At 41.4% G+C, this 22388-nt stretch overlaps 2 protein-coding genes across 6 annotated transcripts in view; one reads left to right on the top strand and one right to left on the bottom strand.

Moving 5' to 3' along the window:
• Positions 1-3148, top strand: part of uggt2 (UDP-glucose glycoprotein glucosyltransferase 2) — a 197994-nt gene extending 194846 nt beyond the window's left edge. For 4 of the 5 annotated variants that reach the window (XM_026144500.2, XM_026144497.2, XM_026144499.2 and 1 more), the window contains one exon: positions 37-3148. In XM_026144500.2, coding sequence (XP_026000285.1) covers positions 37-62 — 26 coding nt within the window. In that variant the 3' untranslated portion in view covers positions 63-3148. The remainder of the gene's footprint in view (positions 1-36) is intronic. The other variant, XM_026144498.2, reaches the window with a different exon arrangement.
• A 188-nt stretch (positions 3149-3336) lies between these two features.
• On the bottom strand, positions 3337-17386 carry dnajc3a (DnaJ (Hsp40) homolog, subfamily C, member 3a). Its single transcript, XM_080291001.1, has 12 exons — positions 17130-17386; positions 16538-16648; positions 16318-16442; positions 15921-15995; positions 13886-14038; positions 13569-13750; positions 11379-11498; positions 10804-10909; positions 10589-10709; positions 4619-4751; positions 4061-4209; positions 3337-3866 (listed from the first exon to the last, which is right to left on the bottom strand). Exons 1-12 carry the CDS (start codon positions 17209-17211, stop codon positions 3724-3726), a joined length of 1500 nt encoding a protein of 499 aa, XP_080147127.1. The 5' UTR covers positions 17212-17386; the 3' UTR covers positions 3337-3723.
• Positions 17387-22388: the final 5002 nt, after the last annotated feature.

Genomic DNA, 22388 nt, shown 5'->3' with positions numbered 1-22388 from the left:
TTCTTTCCAACTTTCTCCCCTCCACACTCTGCACAGCAGACAACCACCGTGATGAACTTTAGTGTCTGCCAGCACCACGCTGAAGAGGAAGGAGGCAGGCACCTTTTGCACACAGGCCACCTGTGAAGCTTGAAGACAGACAGTTCCATCTAAACATAGCCATGGAGTGTTACATCTCCAGCTGGAGGAGGATGTGATATTTTCAGACGCCATACCTGCTTCTGCACTCGGTACATCTTAGAGAATCAACACGTGGTGTAATTGTTAACTGCCAGCTGTGAACTCGTGGTGTGCTGAGCACTACAGACACATCTTGTTAAGTAAGTGGTTCCTGAAAAATGAAGCTAAAACAGAGAGTAAAAGCGTGAGGCCAGTAAGGGGCTTTATTAGGTATGTGTTGAAGGACAAACAGTGGGCATTTATTGCACTGATAATGTGAGCAAAGAATTCAATTAGCAAAGGCACATTTCTACAAATCTAATTTAACCTTTCTTTGAAAATTTTAAAAGCTACTTTTACATCTTCTTAATTTATAATTATGAAAACATTAGGACTGAATTGTCAAATGAAAGTTTTTAAAAATTGCTTTTCAAGTTGTTACATAAAAAAGTGTTAAACGTCTTTGAATCTACACACCTGAAATGTAAAGCTCCCCTCGGCAGACATTTAGGAAACAACGTTTCTCCTGCAGCAGTCCCCTCTCCTATTTTTGCCACCCAATGATGTACAGCATGTTCTGAAGGAAGAATTATCCTTCATTATATTATATTACTTTTATTACCTGGCCCAAAAAGACCTGTAATTGGCCATAGGCTTTTGTCCCTGCCTAGATTTTCCAGTCCAGTTCCCTCTCAGACCACAGAAATGACAACACACTGAAAGGATTTTCTGGATACCAGAAAAGTTATCTGCCCAGGCTTTAAATTACAAATTTTATCTTGGTCAGCTGCTTGTCCAAAGACAGGGGGTGTATCTTCAGCTATTGGCGTTATTTTTACATTATTTTGGGGGATAAAATACATTTTTGAACCGTAGCAAACATCGAATATCAGTATACAAACTATGCTGCTCTTGTATTTCAAAGACTGCGCCATGGATCGTAGGTGGGTGAAGGTGTAGTCTTTGTCCCAAGCACATGTAACTCTGTCATCAGTTCTGTCCCCTCAGGTGTAGCCATGCATTCACCTCTATGGTGCAAACCATTGTTTTTTTTCTTTTCTATGATTTAAGGAAACGTGTAACGTCAAAAAAAGAAACTCTAAAAAGTTGTTTAAAATCACTAATTGTTCTTTTGATGTTTTCTCTCGACTCCAAAAATTCTTTTTTAACCATGTGATGAAAAAGTATTGCCTTGTTAGATGGTAAAGTATTAACTTGTTTCTTAAGTTATATCTCAGTGTTTGAGTAAAAGCCCGCATTCGACCTGGAGAGGTGAAGAAAAACATTTAGCTTAAAAATAAATGTAAAAGCAGAGCAGTACAACTGCTGCCGTCTTCGTGTCCCGTGCACACGCTGTGAGACAACTGAGAGCCAGGCAGGAAAAAAAAAAAGGTGTGGTGTAACATATGACTTTAGTTCAGCAGCCAGGAGGGGTGTACTGTGAAGCAAGTTTAACATCGCAAGGCTTTTTCTTTGCATTAGCTCACCATAAAAGCTAAAGCCTGAATCAGATATAATCAGAGTGTGATAACAGTGGTTGTAAATGTTATTTGTTAGCCCAGGCCCTTTAACTTAGGCTTCAGGCCTGGGCCCACACTTAAGAAAATGGACCAACTCACTTCAGCCAAGATCGGGGTGTTCTCCAAAGGCTGCTTTTTACTTCTACTGCAAATGCTCTTCTCTGCATTTTCAAGCTTGAGTACACATTAATTTGCAAATAAATCAATAAATTATCTTTTATTGAATGAATTAAGGTAGCCTGCAATTAAATAAAGTCATTACAGTAATCTTTATCTCCAGCTGCACCATTAAACTGATGTAAACATTAATCAGTTAATAGGATGTATAGAATTCTGAAAAGGGCCATCCTGCATAATCAGTATGCAGTTTATTTCTGGTAGTCGTGTTCTTTCATGATTTTGAAAGCAGAGCACTGCTACTCTTCAGTAAAGGTAAATAAATACTTCCTCAGCCAGTAAAATAGTTATTAAATTGAAAATAGGTTACATTTGTAATATTGACTCAAAAGCCTGGAAACTTTTTTTTATACACCAGTTTTAAAAGATGTCTTTATTTCTGTTTGATTTTTCTGATTTATATATCATATACACATATTCAAGTACTACTTAAGTACCCACTGAAGTAACTACATGGCTACCACCACTGTGGAATGGAGGTGATTATCATTTTGACTTTTTGTTAAAACCTACATTACTGTTATTGACTGAGCTTTCGCTGTGATAAATAGTCAACCAATAATCAAATAACTGCAATACCAACAGTATAAAACTGACTTTGCAGCAAATCAGAACCAATTGTAAGGATATTTATGCATTTTGCGCATCATCAGTTGACTGTATGTGGATTCTGCCGGTTTACTGCTACTGTATTAATGTGCATCTCTGTGGGTTTATATATAACACAGTAATCCCACAGTGGAGCGTCTATGTCATTCTTTACAGCAGCCCGTCATTCAGAACTGTCAAAACTGTGAGCAGGTAAGGAGTTCATTGTAAGTAGAGAGCCACCTTGGTGACATTGAAATCTCCCGTCTTTAGTGCCATCATTCTTTTAGCCCATTCATCTTGCTTTGTGGTACATCCCTCAGGCGAGACTTTAATATTACGGATGAAAAACTCCTCATTTGCACACTTAAGGTCACGGTTAATGGATGGTAGGGGATTTTAAGTTATTACAAGATGTTTACATGTTATGAGTCTTCAACTTCACTGTACTTCTACAGTTTTTCTTGGTTTTTTGTTTCAATTCCACAATGAACCAGTTTTGTCTCAGGAATCAACTGTCCCAAGATCAGTGTTGCTGCTGGACTGAAGCAAACGGCAGATTTATGTCTTAAAAGTGAACATTAAAGAAAACGGGCGCAGGAAGGCTGCTCTCAGGGCACCCATCTTTCACTGTGCTGTGTCAAACTGAACTGTTTATATTACTGTTTGGTGGATCAAGAATAAACCTTTGCTACAAAATGTCATTGCAAAAATTGTTTGCGAGTTGTGCTCACCACTGAGGTCAGTTAATGATTCATGGTCCAAAAGATGTATTTGAGGAGATTTTCTTGGTCTGTTCTTCAATATATACACTTTCAGCGTGAATTTAAGGAGTCACAATTATTACCCTTTAGTCTCTGTCGATGTCGGTTAAAAAATGCTCTCGATTCAATTTAATGTACATAAATAGCTCTTTATTTACAGTTCAAAAAACCCTCCATTCATACAAAAATAATACTGTACCTCTGTACAAATACATTCCTACGAATGGATATGAAGTGATTGTACAATTTGTGGAGAGGATACAAGAGTAAGATCTGATAGATAAAAGCCGCTTCAAGTCTGATATTTGTTAGCAGAGTAGGAGACCTTTTCCCCCAAAGTTTTGATTCCCACAGCAAAGATGCATTTTTAATTAATTGGACTCACTGAATCAAGTCACCTTATGCTCCACATTTTTATGATACTTGTGAACAGTCTTTTTATGCCAGTGATCTCCCTTTTAAATAGGGAGGAAAGTACAAATATTCACTCCAGCTGTGCTGAAGAGTAAGCCGCCTCAGTTGAAGTTGAATTTGAAGTTAAAGGGCCCGGAGCCAAACGGATTGAAACCCTGAAAGCCGTGGAAGTGATGATGATGGTGCCCCTGCTGGCTCTCTGGATCCATGGGGTCTTCTCCGTGGTCAAACTTGGTTCTCATCTCTAGGAAAACGTGAAGATTCTTGTCACACACTTGAATTAGAAATCAGTGTCTCTTTTTCTAAAACCATTAGTGTTAGAGCTGTAGAGAACAATCTAAAGGGTAATGGTAAATGGTACAGCAACTCTTGAAGTGATTTAGGCTTGCATTAACAACTTTCCACACACCCACACACACACACACACACACACACTACCTGGATCAGTGAGAACCTCCTTAGCCTGAGCGATGTCTATGAACTTCTTCTCTGCCTTCTTCTTTTCCTCCGGATCCTGGAAGTTGTCCGGGTGCCACTGTTGTGCCAGTTTCCTGTAGGCTCTGATAATCTCCTTTTTCTGGGCAGTTCTGTGACCACGGCGACAGCATTATCAGCACATTTGTCAAAGATAAGAACAGCTTTTCTTTTCTCATTTTGACCTAAGCCAGACCTAAAAATACTCATCCAAGTGTCAGAGTTAGTTTTCTAGCCCCAGTGTAATACAAATGCCTCCGTGGCTGTAAATTTGTATTCCATCTCAGATTATCAGTAGACCTTTTAAACTCAAAAATGTTCAAAAGGCATCAGTGATGAAATATTCAAGAGCAGTGATGTTTTGGCCTGATAAAAAAGCAACCTAAAAGCAAACCAGCGGTCTTTCATAAGAAAACTACTTTTTAAGTTTAAATTCTCCACCAACTGATTGGCAATAATGTGTTACATTTTCTTGCTGAACTTGATCTGCAAAAATTCCCAAATCCATTGACCGATTCCCACCTCTTCACTCCAAGGATCTTATAATAATCCCTCTTCTGAGACTGTTTGAGTAGCCGCTGTGCTCTTTCCAGACCTTCTTTGATGTGACGGTCCCCCTCGCTGTGTTTTGCAGCAGTCTCGTAATCTTTAACAGCTGAAGAGGACAAAAAAAAGGAGTACAATGAAATTAGTATTATTTATTCACTGAAAACTAATAATGTGATGTAAACAATACCTTAACTGAAAAAACACATCTTTGATGTAACTGCTCTAACACCAATCTACAGTATATCCAGCTTCCTGCTCCTCCCCTGCCCTTATGTAAGAGTTCATTCATTCAAATACAAGAAACTTTGTGGCTAAATATGGGTTAATATGCAGATGATTTTGGATCATTTGGATTCTGGGGGCTTCCCATGATGCAGTGAGTTTTTCTTCTTCACTCACTATATGGTGTTTATACACCACTCTCCATTTAATCGTCCATGTCTTTTATCCTGTCTTCTTCTCATCACCCCCAGCCAGTCGTGGCAGACAGCGTTCCCTCCCTGAGCCCGATTTTGGGGGTTTCTTAATATAAGAAAATTTTGTACATTACTTTACATTACTTTTTTTTTTTCTTCTTCCTGCTGTCGCCAAGTGGGTGCTCATAGGGTGTTGTTTGATTGCTGGGGTTTTCTCTTTATTATTGTCGGGTTTTACCTTACAATGTAAAGTGCATTGAGCTGACTGTTGTTGTACTTTACCACTATATAGCTAAAACTGAAACTGCTTCGAATCTATGATGTCTCCTGCTCAAGCTGTCGATGCTATATTGTCACAAATTTCTGTAAAAATCAGTATCGACCTCTACAAATGAGAATAGACTTCTCAGAGAAAAAGCATTACTCTCTGAACGGTGAAGAGCGGCATCACCTGCGCCGATTTAAACACACCTTACTTGCTGGAGAATTGATTTCTTTAGTACAGACACATTTTAAAATAAATAAAAATACCTACACAAGGTATGGCAATTAAAATTTCAGAAACTATCCAGCTGTCAGAGCAATGGTTGCCGTGTATCTGAAACCGAAGAACCATGGTAGTGGCAATTAAATTAAAATAGCTTAAATTCACAGCAGACGCTTAAAGAAACGTAACAAATGATTGTTATCAGTAGTGAAGCACGGGATCCACAAATATCCACTTTGTGATATTACGTCACTAGTGTCCTTGAATAAACTTTCATATTAAGGCTGTTTGTGTGCACACGTTTGGTTGCTTTGAGGCTTGTTTACCCTCTGTGGTGAATTAACACCCGTGTTTTTTAACAGGTAAAAATCCCACACAAGGTCTGGCTTCACTACCTGCTGATGTGTTTATGCCATGGTGATTACAACACACACAGACTTAGTCCAGCCAGCATCACCTGCTGGGGTGATGCTGGGATCTTTGAGAAGAATATTATTACTGTCAGGCTGACCTGCCTGGACTGATGGCAGCAGTTACTGTGGGTTTAATTGGATGGATACATGGGTGTGTTTTATTGTAAGAGTTGAAATAAAGGCTTAGTAGATGCAAGCCTTCAATAATAATATCAATATGGGTGTTGCCGGTTATACAGTCTAATTTAAGCACAGAGGTTTAATTTATCTTTATTTTTTTTGTAGCTAACATTTTCTTTATGCATATGTTGACCTTTGTTTCTGACATCTGAGTTTAAAGCTGAGATACAACTAATATTTAATACTGCAGAGTAGAAACACAATTTACCCAGCGATTTTGCAAATGCATCGTTCTCCATCACTAAAAATCTACTAAAGCGAGAGTTGCAACATTTTGCTCTCCAACAGCAAAGTGCTCCTGATGTTTCTTCAACTGTCTGTGCCAATTTGGTATTTTTATCACTTGCCACAATGAACACAGAAGCACACAGGAGCTCAGACACAGGGCTCTAGCTGTGAGCAGTTTCACCCACCTGCTGTTCAAACCTTCTGTTTGTAAAGGTAAGCCAATCAGATTTAGAAAAAAAAAATTACCTTAAATGGAGAGGAGCTAAAATATCCAATCTCATAGAATTTAAACAGAGGGGCTGCACCACAGCCCAGTACATGAATCATTTGATCTTCAAATGCTGCAGAGACCAAGAAATTTGCATTGTCTCAACTAATCGTGTACTCATAAAGCCAATATGTTTCAAAATTATATCATCTGCTTCAAGTATTGCTTTAAGTCCCCTAATGATTGTCCAAACATTCAAAATGTGTCTGTACATTTGTGCTGCTGAATATAGTCACTGGTTACACTGTTTGTCATTATTTAATATACCTTCAAGCTAACACTACCCAGCTCGAGTCCTACAGCACCAAAGGTTTGGCTATTACAATATCCGTCTGTATAAAAACATGTTGAGATGGGTGTGATGGTTTTCATTACATTTTAAATTTAATTGACAGATACACATAGTGTAGGCAGGAATTTTGATAAAAATATGCACTGGTCTGTTGCACAGCAGTAGCTGAACATCAGGTGACAGGTAAAATGATTAGTGGGAGACTATTCCTGCAGATTTCACCATCTGCCATCATTTCTGCAATTTGACAAGAGATGGGGAGACCGTTGTTTCAGCCTAATCCCACCTTCTGTCAGTAAAGCGTTAAGGATAGTAAGAGCTGAGTGTGTGTGTGTGTGTGTGCGTGCACTTTCTGCCACTGCCATTGAAGCTTCATGTTTGAAAAACAAGTAATTTTGCACACTTGCTCTGCCAGCAGTGCTGGGCAGGTCTACATCTCGCAGGTTATATTTACCTCCAACACTCGGCTCCACATTTAATTCTAATCATGCTGTATGTAATAAAGTGCTCTCAGGGTTGGTGACGTTTGTCTTCTCTGGCTTGAGATCTGTTAGCTGTATGCTTCAACCAAATTCAAAATGAAGATTCTTATATTTAGCCACACATGTAACCTGCACTGTGCTTATCTAAATTCAAAAATAGAAGGCATTTGGTAATTAACAGACAGATTGTATCGAATGAGGCAGAAGGTAATTAGATGTTAGAATCTCTCTTCTGTCTGAAAAACAATATTTTTGGTTTACATGCAAAAATTAATTTGCAGGATGTACTCTACATACGTTTCTATGTACAGTTATGAGATCTGAAGGAAGCTGCTTAAAAGAGGTTTCACTGACGCCTAACTTTGTTTCACTCTGCATACTGTGTTGTGTTACAAGGACCCCTTGTGTTGGGCTCCTAGCATGACAACAGTTACAGATAGTGCACAAGAGTTTGGGTAATTACAGTCAAGTGCAAAAAGCACACCTGTGCTGCTTTCAGACAAACTCACAGGTTAAACAGCAGTCAGGAGCTGATAATCAAATGCACGCGATTAACTGATCCGCAACGAATGTGAACGCCTCCATAAAAGAAGGAGTGTTGGCAGTAATAATAATAATGGATTGCATTTATATAGAGCTTTTCGGGGCCCTCAAAGCACTGTACAATTCCACTATTCATTCACTCTCACACACTGGTGGAGGCAGCTACAGTTGTAGCCACAGCTGCCCTGGGGCAGACTGACAGAAGCGAGGCTGCCATATCGCGCCATCGGCCCCTCTGGCCATCACCAGTAGGCGGTAGGTGAAGTGTCTTGCCCACGGACACAACGACCGAGACTGTCCGAGCTGGGGCTCGAACCGGCAACCTTCCGATTACAAGACAAACTGCCAACTCTTTGAGCCACGATCACCCAGGTCTCCCGGTCTGGAGCATTCTGGTGTGTGCGCCAACACAATGCCAAGGAGGGAAGAAATCATCAGTGATCTTAGACAAGCAACCGTTGTTGCCCATCAATCTGAGGAGGGTAATGGTAAGTGCACCATTCTGCATGCAGTGAGAAAGATTATTCACAAGCGGAAAACATTCGAGACAGCTGCCAATCTTCCTACGAGTGAACATCCCAGCCAATTCACCTCAAGGTCAGACTGTGCAACACTCAAAAATACTGCAAAACACCCCAAGAGCGCCATCTCAGACTATGCAGGCCTCAGTTAGCATGTTAAATGTTAAAGTTCACAACTAGAAAAGAACCAAACCACTATAGAAATATGGCCCATTAAAAGTCCAGACCTCACCCACTTTAAAATTTGCAGTCATAAAGGCGTTAATTTAACTTACCATTTATTATTGAGGTTGCATTTTGCACAAGTTCATCTGAAATACATTAATGTGCTTTTCAAACATTTTTCCTGCTCAGTTCTTAAATTTAAAGTGAGAAAAAATTTCTAAGGTATAAAACAAATAACTTCAGACTCAGCAGCAAACATGTAGTTCAGTTGGTCATTATAAGCTTCATTATGAGGCAGAGCTGCTATGCTGAAGGGCATTTGAGTTTCAGGTTGCACCCAATAAAGTCAGTAAGACTAATCGTTGTGTTCTCATCACAAAAACTTCAATTGAATTTCAGCATCTACAGCGCTGCAGGCTCCAAGATTGGAAGTGTAACAGCTTTTGTGAAGCTGATCTGTAATTACCACTTTGCAGATGTAAAGTTGCAGTTTGCACACATGTCTGTCGAGACTCAGTGAAGCTGACTTCTGTCCAGTTTACAGTTCACCATGTTATTCTTGTAGATTAACGTGACAGTCTTATGATAGTCTGTGTGAGGCATTGCCAAAAAAGGCATTTTGTGAAGTCATAGTATCCCTGACCTTTAACCTCTAGATTCTGATGACTTAATCTTTGAGTGATTGTTTTTGCCAAATGTAAAGAAATTCCATCCAAACATTGCTGAGTGCGCTCAAAAGCAGGACAGACATAAAACAAACACCCAAACTGAACTGAAGACAAACAGGCCATCTGCACACAAGCTTCAAAATAATGCCACGCTCCATTTTGAGTGGGAAACCTTTAGCTGGAATGCCTCCTAAAGTTGGATTTCCCATTAGGAAAGTTGGATCAGCAACACAGACCCTGACTTTGCAATGCAAGACTGTGGCGGTGGGGTTTGTTTTGCTGGATCAGCTGTAGGAAGAAGTGTTTAGGGAGCAGTGCCAGCTGGGAGAGAGTGGTACACCTGCATGCATCTGCTAATTAACCTCTCTCCCTGTATAGGAGGAGTGGGGTCAGAGGAGAGTGTGCGCCGTGGAGCACAGCAAGCGGCTGCACAGTGGCCGAGTACGAGAGGCAGACGGCGCTCTGAAGTAGGGCAACTCAGCAAAGCAAGCATTTTTCCCCCCCTGTACTAATTACAATAACGAACTGTGTGTATGTGAGCAATTCAAGTTTCTCCTCTCTCTGCTTACTGAGGAGAACCCACAAGGCAACTAGTGCTACAAAGACATCAGCAGCACTAAACGGCTACTTGTAATCTACGCTGCTGCTGTTGTGCATTTATGACTCTCTAAACAATCCATAGAGAGAGCTAATAACACTGCAGCGTTTTTAAGCACCAATAAACAAGCATTGTGTTCAACTTTTCAGGTATCCGACAAAACACTTCTTTTTCCGATGACCTCCGATTTCTGAGATAAAGAGAATGTGGCTCAAGTGTGCGAGTAACCGTGCACAAGCATTACCAAGGTGCTTGCTGAGTGGTGAGACCTCCTTATGCTATCCGGTTAGCAGGAACTGAACTTTCAAAACAAGAGCAAGGGAACTGGCCACTAATAAATCAATTTCTTTTTGTATCAGACTTTGGAAAATGAAAGTCTAAAACTATAGCCAACTATTGTGACGTCAATGCATGGGAAACGTTACATATGAATATAAATGGTAAATATTAATCTAGAATTTCTTCATTTGGTGAAGTGCAAGTGAGTAACAATTATAATCTATGACTTTATAAAGTGCATATATATTTGTACCATTTTGTTTTTATTCACTGATGCAGGGATTCTATTCAGCTGATGTGTTCCTGTTTGCTTATTGTTCCCAAGTCAGTCCAGCCAGCAGACAAAATGTTACCCACCCTCGATCTTGAAGGACCTTGATGCAGCTACATATGTCGGGCTTACCTTCCTCATACTGTTCATCTTGGAGATAGGCCTCAGCTCTGTCCTTCAGCACATTAACATTCGCAGGATTGGACTTTAGGACTTCACTACAGACTGAGATTGCTCTGCTAGCCTGCTGGGCCTGGTCATAACAAAGAAAAAACGAAGCTTGGATAGATCCTTTAATAGAAGCACAGCGGCCTAACACATCCTTTTGCAGCAGTAAAGGGGCTTACCTGTGTTAGCGCATGGCAGATTCGCTCCTTGGCAAGAAGCAAGAAATGTTGCACATTGGGCTCGGTGGTTATCACCGCCTCGTACTTGCTCACTGCGTCTTCATACCTAAAGGAAGCGGGAGGCGATTATGTGACGCTGGCAAAACAGGGGATTGCAACATGGATCACTGCACCCACAAACACCACACCATCGTTAATTTCTCTTTTAAGTCTTGTAAATATGAAACCTTATATATGTCAAACATGATGTGACATCCATTCACGTTAAGATGGGATTTGCACGCCTCTTTGTAAAACCAGAGAAGTGGGGGAGCCTGAGGATAAGAGAGCCGTCATTGTACAGCTGATGCAATCCCCGGTATTCAGATGGGATATTATTTTATATTTACAGAGATGAAGACTTTCCTGACACATTTCTATCTTTGTGAGGACACTCACTGATATGCTGTTAGCCGTACCACTTTACTCTTACCACTTAAACCAGCACTCTAAAGGTGGACCAAAACGACATTATTCCTGAGGATTCAATTTAAACTCGTGCTCATAAAAATGTTTTCATGAACATACAAACACACCTTTGTTCTTGGATGTATTCCTCAGCAGCTTGGATCTGTTTGTTGAGCTTCTTCACTTGCTTGTAATGGCTGTAACACTGCTTGTGATCAGGATCCAACTTCAAGCACTCACGCACCTCACTGGAGATCATAGGACAGAGGAAAGGTGAGGCTGAAAAGGCTAACTTTCAATGGTGACGACATGAACAGAATGACAATAACACACCAGATTTACAGTAAATAAACCCTAATGTACAAATGCATGATCATTAGTAACCAGTGTTGGGCAAGTTACTTTAAATTAGTAACTTAGTTACTTCTATCAAAAGTAACTCAGTTACTTCAAGTTACTCGTTACTTTCAAAGTAACTAGTTACTAGGGAAAGTAACTTTGGTTTTACTCAGAATTCTCTTTTTAATGTGTTGCTTTACAGCTGTGGCTCCAGCAAACATCAGCTGATACTAGAAATTAATTTTAAATAAATTCTAACAACAGCGGATCAAGCTTAAACGTGCTGCTGTTGTTTAGCGCGACATCCGGCGGTTTCCTCTTTCTGTCGTGAAGTGGGCGATAAACAAACAAGAGAGAAAAGCAGATCAGCTGAGGGAGGGGGGAGAATGAGAGAAGAGGCAGCTGTGCAGCAAAGACACAGAATAAATCCAGCTTTGTGTCTTTTTCATTGTAGCATAAGTCCGGGACAAACTTTTCACCTCAATACGAAACGCGTAATATTTTCTCTGAATACGAGACGATTCCGTTTTTTTTAGGGGACGGTTGGCAACTCTAATAATTAACCTTATGAACAAAATAAAGTTCAACTTCAGTAACATCATAGCACCCACCCAGCTGTATAGAAACTCCGTCATGCTAGCTAGTACGCAGTACGGAAAAGTCAGCATAACGAAAATAAACTCCACCTAAACTTGGTTTATATCTGACCCAGATGGACTGCAGGTCATAACTTCTTACCTGAAGTTCAGTTCACCTGACACTCGGACTGGCGGCCACTTCGGGTCTCTCCTTTTGCCTCCCCTTTCCCTCATCCACCTGCTGTCCTCCACCACTTGCTAATGTTACTGAATCTGCGGAAGCTCCGTGATAGCCACCACACGAAGTAACCAATGACGACCCGATCTAAATCCCAGTAACGACTAACGTGTTCCTGGCTTTCGCATAATAACTAGTTACTGTGCTCGTTACCACACAAAAATAACGTAGTAACTGTAACGCGTTACTTAATAGCGCATTAGTCCCTACACTGTTAGTAACTTACTTATGTCATTTATGGCTACAGTCTTTCTAATGATGATAATAATAATAGCAATGAGAAGGCCAGTCACTGAAACAGCAGTCCACATCATCATCATCATACACGCATTTGTAATGTTGAGGGTGGAAATGCATTCGTCATGACATTCATCAGAATAGAAAGATGCCATTTTATAAAATATAAAAGTATCTACACAAAAATTTCCAATATTAATTTCAGTTGTGTTTTGAAATCCATGAAGGCTATGCCTTTGTGAAGCCATACGCTGCTCTCTGTACCACTATGTTTGGTTCATTTCTTGTTTTGCAATTTTACCACTGAATGCAAACTTCTGCAGACAGTCGACTTAAACATTAGAGCCTTCACTGTGCGCCCACTCACAGCACCTTAAATAAGCACAAGTTCTGGGGGTTTTTTTTTGGGCCACATGAACCGTTGCAGTACTACTCAGCTATTTTGGCCTCTTGACTCCATTTCCTCCTCAAAACTTACATTCAAGCTAAAGTGTTGCCTTTTCTGACACAGAGGAGGAAATCTAGCACACTTCACTCATGCATATTACTGAAAGTGGTGAAAATTAGACTTCCAGAGAGTGGGCAAAAGTGCATGGCTGTACAAAAAGACAACCCTTTTAAGATAATAGCAAAATTTAAAATCCTGTTTACCCTTTTTTTTTTTTATTCTTATGAGGCACAGTCTATGAATGAGCTACCCACTATACTGCACTCTGATGAAGTGTAAATCCAATATATTTTTTAAGAAAAAATAACTAAGATTAAATCATTATCAGAAATGTTCCTGCTATTTTTTTTAATTTAGAATAAAAGCTTTGTGATTAGTAGAGTATCAACCATAGTGACATGCTGCCTTATTGTGGCATTGCCACAGTGTAAACAGCAGCAGGGAGCTTCTTGAAAGCAAACAGTCTGCGAGTCCTTACCTGAGGGACATCTCATGGTCTCCAAGATTATAGTAGATGGTGCTCAGCTTGTAGAAAGCCTGGGTATTGTCATTCTTTAACTTGGATGCAGCTTTAAGGTCGCTGATAGCTTTCCCCATCTCTCCCATCTGAATGAAACACTCTGCTCGCATCTCACGAGAGGTCACATCCCAAATGCACGTCTGCAACAGTCGGACAATAACGCTTACAGACTTCAGGTGATACGCAAATGCTCTGTACTCTCTGTATCGATGATAATGCAGAAAATCCTATGCTTGTGGGAAAATCAGTCAATACTGGCAAGGAATGTCTCTCACCTCGATGACGGTGTCAAGCTGTGCAGCAGCTGTCACATAATCCTTGTCGTCGAAGCTCCGGCGTGACTGAGCCACCAGGCGCTGAATTTCATCTGATTTTGTCAGCTGGCTCTGGGCCTCCTTCTCTTCTTTGTCGCTGGGGTTGGACTTCAGCTAGAAGATTTCAAGGCATTACGCTAAGTACTAATGTAGCTAAAGAAAATGTGATTCCATCTCTCATAGATGTATTCCAATTTGAGATTTCTGTGCCATCTTCTGCCTCCCGAAAATATTACTTATCACTGCAGTGCTTGCCAGTCCCTGCACAGATAACGTTATAATGAATCTCGTTGCAGAGGTCATCATACTCACAAGAGCCATCTCAGCTAATGGCACAACTCTTACAAATAGACCTATCTACTCTTTAAATGGTTCCTGCTAGCTCAGCTAAGGGAAGAGCATAAATGTGACACATTACACCAGGCCAATGTTGTGGACTGCTGAAGCAGCAGAACAGCCTGCACCTCTGGCCCGTTCCCTCAACAGTATACCATCAAAACGAAGTCCACAAAAAATAAAAAAATAGACTGCAGAAGCTCAGATGTAATCTTTCCCCCTGGAGGCAAAAGAACTCTTTGCACTCTTGATGGAGGATGAATCTCAGCTTAAAATTAAATACTTTTCCATACTTTAGGCAATTCCAGAAATAGACTATTAAAAGTATTCCAAGGCTGTGATCATTCAGTGTAGCATACATAAGAACATAAGAATGATTATGGGACTAATCATTAAGCTTCAACTTGAAGTTCAGAGCTTGCTGGTGGTGGTTTCAGGGAAGTGTGGACAGGTGACCAAAAACGAGCCTATGACCTGCATACTTTAAGGTCAAAGTGACACCATGTGAACTGTTCATCCAAGTCCCTGGAACTTAGGGCTGTGCGATATGACCAAAATCTCTTATCCGAAGACATTTCTCATCCCGATAATGATATATAATCGCAAAATAGTGCATTTTCTGTAAATTCTGTGAATCTCAGGCAACTCGACTTGTGTGAAGTGTTTATAGCTGGGTGTCGTGTACCTGCAGTCGAGTGTTGTGACTTTGACTTGTCTTTATTACATGGCACACTGCAGGGAAAAGCCTGTTCTAACCTTTAAGTGTAAGGTTTGTTTTGAGCACCTGGGGGCTCTTTTTTGCTTCTCGTAAACTCTTTCTATACTCCGGTAGAAAAGGTTTGTTGTGTCTGTGTTGGGGACCAGTTCTGTGCTCCGTGTCAGACTTTTCATAACCAAACCATATCCATGTATAAAACGAGTGTAATGTGAAAAAGATGGATGTTTTAATATCATCCATCTGATCCTATTATTCTTCATATTGTACAGCCCGATTGGAACCTAAGACTTATTCACAGACATGGCAAGGCCATTTACTGTATGATTTTAGGTGGCAGTATGTGATTCTAATTGGACATGCATTTACAAATTCAAGCCTCTAAAATGGTGCGAGAATGCTCAAATGAGCGTTCCCCATTATTTACATCTAGTAAGTAAACTCAAATATACATGACCCCCCTTTCCTGTTCTTTTAAGGCTTTCAACTTCCCTGGTGTTTCACTGCGAAGAACCATGTGTTTTGTAAAGTGCATTTACCCTGTCATTATCCAAAAATCTCACACTGTTGTTCCTCACTGTAGTGTTATAAGTGTTATACAATACTATAATACTACTACTACAATACTAGCTCATGTTCTATGTTCTGTAGAGGAAAATTAAGTTTCATTCAGTGGCATTTATCTCTTCAAACACACCCTTCACAGTGCTTTTTAATCTGTTATCTTGAAATCCACCACAAGGAGGACACTGTATAGACAACCATGAATACACGTCTTTGTACTTATATTTATCATTCTGAAGAAAAAAAAAAAAAAAAAAAAGACTACTGCAACGTTACTACGGCCATAGATCAACACTGACACCTCCTGGTGAACTGTTGTTTCTCTCACAAGTGTCTGCCCCAGCATAGTTTTGCTTTAAAAGGGGGTATTGCTTTACTTACCACCTTCTTGAAGTCACTCTCCGCTTCATCCAGCTTTCCCTGCTTCAGAAGAAGATTTCCTCTCTGAAGCCGTGCCTGTTGAGTGAGACACATCAAGAATTTGTTTCGCATGTAAAATAAAGAGTTATCAACACAGCTTCCAGAACCGACTGATTTCCCAGCACGCCTGGGCCCGCAGCCGAAATAAAAAGATAATGTTGCCAGATGTTTGCATGCTTTATCTAATTATTTGCATAGATTTATCACAGAGTTCTGCCTTAAAGGTTAGTCTGCAGTATGACACGAAGTATTGCTTTGAAATTCTATTTTCTGTCAAATGTACATTTTAAATTTACATCTGTTAAAAAACATTTCTGAAGAAATACACATTAGACAAACAGTAAAGACAACAACTTACAGATGTGAAGTCCGGTTTAAGTTCAATGACTCTGCTTAAATCAGGCAATGCTGATTTTGACTTCCCCATTGCTAAAAACACTGTAGCTCTTCTGTAGTATGCCATGTAGTTTTGGGGATCTATATCTGTAAAATGCCAATGAAACTGTCACTTTAGAAGAAACCTTTTGGGAAAATCCAAGGCATTTTTTTGGTGTCGTTAGCATGTCTCTGACACTCACCCACAGCTGCATGGAAATGAGAGAGGGCATCAGCTAGCTGGCCAGCAGCAAGAAGTTTCTTCCCCATCTCCATGTGATTGTCCACACTCCCATCCTTGCCACATTTCCCTCCTTAAAAAACAAATAGAACAAATCATAGTGCAACAAAACAACACTGAGCATATTTTTACTCATTCAAGTAATGCAATAATCAGATTTTATTTAAATATTCCTGTATATGACCCGCCCAAAAATGTAAATCACATCAATAACAAGAGCAACGGCAACAGCTTTCCCCACAGTAATTGGTAAAGACTTTCACAAGTACCTGGGTTTCTTACAAGCTTGAAGACGTTCACGAGCAAGCATAATCAAAGAAGCAGTTTTATCTATCATCTTTTATTCTTTAGGCTCAAACCAGCTAGCTTTAAGTAATAAAATTGACCCAGTGACTAGCTAGCTTAACGTCAGCTAATAATATTAGCGATTTCACAAGCTAATGCTGTCAGTGACATTACCCATGTAATAAAGTTGTCTGAACTTTAACCCGAGTTCAAGTTAGTGGTAGCATTCACCAGCTATAAATGTAAAGTACACCTAGCAAACGTCTTACCTTGAAACCTAATATCAATCAAAACAAGAACATATGGGAAGTACGTCAGTATTTTGTGAGCCACATGGTCGATGGAAACCATGGTTAAAGTTCTCTCTCTCTGGACACGTCCCGCAGACTTCAGCTGTCACTGTTTCAACCAGTTCTCCCCTTATTTCGCTACAATCCCATGTGTTGGCGGATGGCTACATTTCTTCTCTTTTTCCCAGCCACTGTAGACCAGCATACGCAACCGACCGGTCGTGGGTGATCGTGATTGGCTGAATTATATGGAAAACCCCGCCCACATCTGTTGGTTCAACAGAGAGCAGCCACGGCAGCACAAGCACAGTCAGTGTGCGCGCGTGTGTGCGTGCGCGCTTGCGTTGGTCGGTGGTTCTTATGGACGTACACTAGTCACCTTATTTTTGAGGTAAAAAGTATATCAACTAGAATGTAAACCGTAATTTTGACATTAAGATTTTATCTTTTTAAAAAATCTGTATTTACTTGTATCTCTTATTTGTAGCAGTTAATTATGTGGATTTTCCTCCTTTTTTTTTAACGTTTCCCAAACATATAAGTGTCAAATCTTTACGGTAAAAGCGAAAGACCCTGGCTTCTAAAGACAATTTACAAATACAGAAGTTCTCCTTGGTTTATGGCTGGGCCAGAGACAGAACGAAAAAAGACAATAAACGAGTTAGTAAACACTGACACTTTTTAAACTGTTTCTTAAAAGTATTAGCCTGCAACCCAACGATTTATGGAACAAGAAAAAAAGGAAATTAGAACTTATAGTCTACTATATTTAACAACTTTTTATGACTGTGCCCTGGCAGTGCTACAAAGACCTCCAGGACTTTAAGGGTTAAGGTACTTAACCCTTTTTTGAGCTGACTATAGCAATACAATATAAACTTAAAAATGAAAAGTAACTTTTACTAATAAACTATCATATAATGAATTCACTAAAAATATACAACAGTTACACATTTTCATCTTGTATTCTCTCAGTTTCTAGTTTTTATTAATGTCATAGTTTCAAAGGACTCTCATAAATAGTTTGAAACTATATGATCATTAAGTATTACTGTGTCTACTGTATAAAGTGCAGTTAAAAAAAAGGAGACAAAGACCATAACACATCCCCACCAAAAAGCTTTCTCAAATAGTTTTTAATAGATTAGGGCAAAAACCAGCTTGGGTCTTCTCTAGTCCTTGACCCCCCAAACTTAAGACAAAGAAGAAACAGGAAATAAAGAAAGTGTGGCATGCAGCATCCACAAATCAAGGCCAAGTTATTTCAATCACCAAATGAAGCAGCATTTATTATTAATAGCAACCATGTGTTAAACTAAATGCTCTTAAAGAGTGGATCTCCACAAACATATGGACGGCCCTGCATATGAACATTATGCAGAAATTTGTTACATTAAAAGAACATAAAATAATGAGATGACCAGCAGAATGCTAAACACAGCAACGAAGCCAACCAAAGTAAATTGTCATGACCTCACAAACAGTTACATACATAGACAGTGAACCTAAACATTACCATCAAGCAGGAATAATGACTATCATGGATGAATGGAAAACATTAATAAAATCCTAGAGTTATATTTTGGAGCACTTTTGATTTATTTCAATACGCATCCTGGACAGGGCAAAATCATGGTTTACATGTGGAATCAAGGCGGTCATTTACATGAAAAGGGAAAGACCAGCTCTGAATCGAGGAGGGGGCTTGAGGGTTCATCTTTCACCAATGTTGTAAGCGCAGCCCAACTCTCTGTGAATGGTACCCATCGCCACTGATGAATTGTCATTGATCAATGGTCTTTGATCAGTGGTTGTTGATCAATGATCATGACAATTTGGATATTAATGATCAAGAAACTGAACTCACAGCCTATTGTTCGCCAGTGGTGCTAGTTTTAGTCATTATGCAAATGTACTGTTTATAAAATTGGTGATAATCCGAAAATTCTACTCTTCATTAAACCCAACTGTCATGGTCCCCATGCCTCTCTGACTGGCTCATGTTTGCCACAGGTTTGTTTTGTTTTATCTCTCTCTCTCCTGCTTGCCTGGGCGGAGCTCATTGTGGGCTCTTGCTCTGGGTCTCGCCCTGTCGCTGATCTGCTTTACCCTATTTAACGCTGTGGCACGGAGCAGTCAGCGCTGGAACGTTGAACCTCCCGTGTTCATGCTCTTAGCTCTTATTTTAAAAAGACTCTCTCAGTGTTTAATGGTGTATTGAATCTAATCGAGCTGTCTCTGTTTAGATCTCCCTGGAACTGGTGGTGGACCCTTACCTGTGATCAAATCAAATCAAATCACTTTTATTGTCACATCACATGTGCAGGCACACTGGCACAGCACATGCGAGTGAAATTCTTGTGTGCGAGCCCCACAAGCAGCAGAGATGTGCAAACACAACAACACAAACGAGCAAAATACAAGAATGGCCAACCTGAAACTAATAAATATATGTACAATATATAATAGTGTATGCATTTCTGGATGTGTATACTAAATATTTTCCTACGTGTGTGTGTGTGTGTGTGTATACACATTTTTACAAATTAAATAGTAAAAAAAAAAAAATAAAAAAATAATAATAATAATAATAATAAAATATATAAAATATACAGAGTTGAATATGTGCAAAACAAGTGGCATTTATATACAGTATGGAGTGCATAATGTTAAAGTTCCAGTAGTGAAGCTGAGGTGTCTATGACGTGTTCAGCAGTCTGATGGCCTGGTGGAAGAAGCTGTCTCTCAGTCTGCTGGTACGGGACCGGATGCTGCAGAACCTCCTTCCTGATGGAAGCAGTCTGAACAGTTTATGGCTGGGGTGACTGGAGTCCTTGATGATCCTCCCCGCTTTCCTCAGGCACCGCTTCCTGTAGATGTCTTGGAGGGAGGGAAGCTCACCTCCAATTATCCGTTCAGAGCACCGCACTACTCTCTGGAGAGCTTTGCAGTTGTAGGCGGTGCTGTTGCCATACCAGGTGGTGATGCATCCAGTGAGGATGCTCTCAATGGCACAGTGATAGAAGGTCCTGAGGATGCGGGGGCTCATGCCGAATCTTTTCAGTCTCCTGAGAAAGAAGAGGCGCTGCTGCGCCTTCTTCACTGTTTTGTTTGTGTGTACTGACCACGTAAGATCCTCAGTCAGATGTACTCCAAGGAACCGGAAGCTGCTCACTCTCTCCACAGCAGCGCCGTTGATGGTGATGGGGGTGTGTACTTCTCTGCACCTCCGGAAGTCCACTATCAACTCCTTTGTCTTTGCGACGTTGAGGGTGAGATGGTTGTCTTGACACCAGTGGGTCAGGGCGCTGACCTCCTCCCTGTAAGCCGTCTCATCACCGTTGGTGATAAGACCCACCACTGTAGTGTCGTCCGCAAACTTCACAATGATGTTGGAGCTGTTAGTGGCTGTGCAGTCGTAGGTGTAGAGTGAGTACAGGAGAGGGCTCAGTACACACCCCTGTGGAGCACCAGTGTTCAGTGTGATGGGGGATGAGGTGATGCTGCCCAGTCTGACCACCTGGCGTCTGTCAGACAGGAAGCTAAGGATCCAGCTGCAGAGGGAGCTGCTCAGTCCTAGATCCTGCAGTTTCCTGTCCAGCTTCGAGGGAACGATGGTATTGAATGCTGAGCTGTAATCTACAAACAGCATTCTCACATACGTGTCTCTCTTCTCCAGGTGTGACAGGGCAGTGTGTAGTGTCAGGGCTATGGCATCATCAGTGGACCTGTTGTGGCGGTATGCAAACTGTAGAGGGTCCAGTGAGTCGGGTAGTGCAGAGCAGATGAAGTCCCTGACCAGCTTCTCGAAGCATTTGCTTACGATGGGGGTCAGGGCTACAGGTCGCCAGTCGTTCAATGAGGAGATGGTGGAGGATTTGGGTACAGGGACGATGGTGGCCATTTTGAAGCAGGCTGGGACTACAGACAGAGAGAGGGAAAGGTTGAAGATGTGCGTGAACACTCCAGCCAGCTGAGCCGCGCATGACTTGAGGACGCGGCCGGGAATCCCGTCCGGACCAGTAGCTTTGCGCGCGTTCACCTTCCTGAAGCACTTCCGCACATCCTCCTCAGACACAGTGTGCGCACTGACGTCATCCGCGGTGCGCACACTGTCCGGTCTCATGGTGTTCGCTGTGTCGAATCTAGCGTAGAATACGTTTAGATCCTCACACAGAGAGGCCGTGGTCTGCGGTGTGCTGGTTTTCCCTCTAAAGTCTGTGATCGTGTTTAGTCCCTGCCACATACTCCGAGGGTTGTCAAACTGTTGCTCCACCCTGTCCCTGTACTCACGTTTGGCTGCTTTGATCGTCTTCCGGAGTTGGTAATGTGCGTGTTTGTAGTCCGATGTGTTCGCGGAGGCAAAGGCGGTGTTCCGTGCCGCCAGTGCCGCGCGAACATCTCCGTTAATCCAGGGTTTTTGATTTGGGAAGGATTTAACTGTTCTGGATGGGACGACATCTTCCACGCATTTCCTGATAAATCCACAGACTGAGTCTGTGTACTCATCAATGTCTCTGGCGGCCACGTGAAACATTTCCCAGTCCGCGTGATCAAAACAGTCCCGCAGCGCAGACTCCGATTGGTCCGTCCAACAGTGCACCGCCCTCCGGGTTGGAGCTTCCTGTTTCAGCTTCTGCCTGTAGGCGGGCAGGAGCAGGATGGAGCAGTGATCTGATTGGCCGAATGGGGCGCGGGGGAGGGCTTTCTACGCATCCCGGAAAGAGGTGTAACAGTGGTCGAGTAGCCGGTTTCCACGTGTGTTAAAAAGGATGTGTTGATGGAGTTTTGGTGAGACTTTCTTCAGGTTTCCCTTATTAAAGTCTCCGGCTGTGATAAACGCTGCCTCTGGGTGTGCGGTTTCCTCACTGCTGATCGCGCTGTACAGTTCCCTGAGTGCACGGTCAGTGTCGGCTTGTGGGGGAATGTAAACAGCCGTAATAATCACTGCTGTAAATTCCCTCGGTAGCCAGAATGGCCGGCACTTAATCATCAGGTACTCAAGGTCCGGTGAGCAGAAGGATTTGACCGGGTGCACGTTCGCATAATCACACCAGCTGTTGTTGATCATGAAACATAAACCACCGCCTCTGCTTTTCCCAGTAAGATCCTGTGACCTGTCCGCGCGGTGCACGGAGAACCCCGGTAGTTGTATTGCGGAGTCCGGTACTTTGTCCGATAGCCAGGTTTCTGTGAGGCAGATCACGCAGCAGTCCCGCATCTCTCGCTGGAATGAGA

This window comes from Astatotilapia calliptera, chromosome 16 (assembly GCF_964374335.1).
Source record: "Astatotilapia calliptera chromosome 16, fAstCal68.1, whole genome shotgun sequence".
Lineage (NCBI taxonomy): Eukaryota > Metazoa > Chordata > Actinopteri > Cichliformes > Cichlidae > Astatotilapia > Astatotilapia calliptera.
The sequence above is the reverse complement of the archived record's forward strand: the minus strand, read 5'-3'. Positions and strand labels throughout refer to the sequence as shown.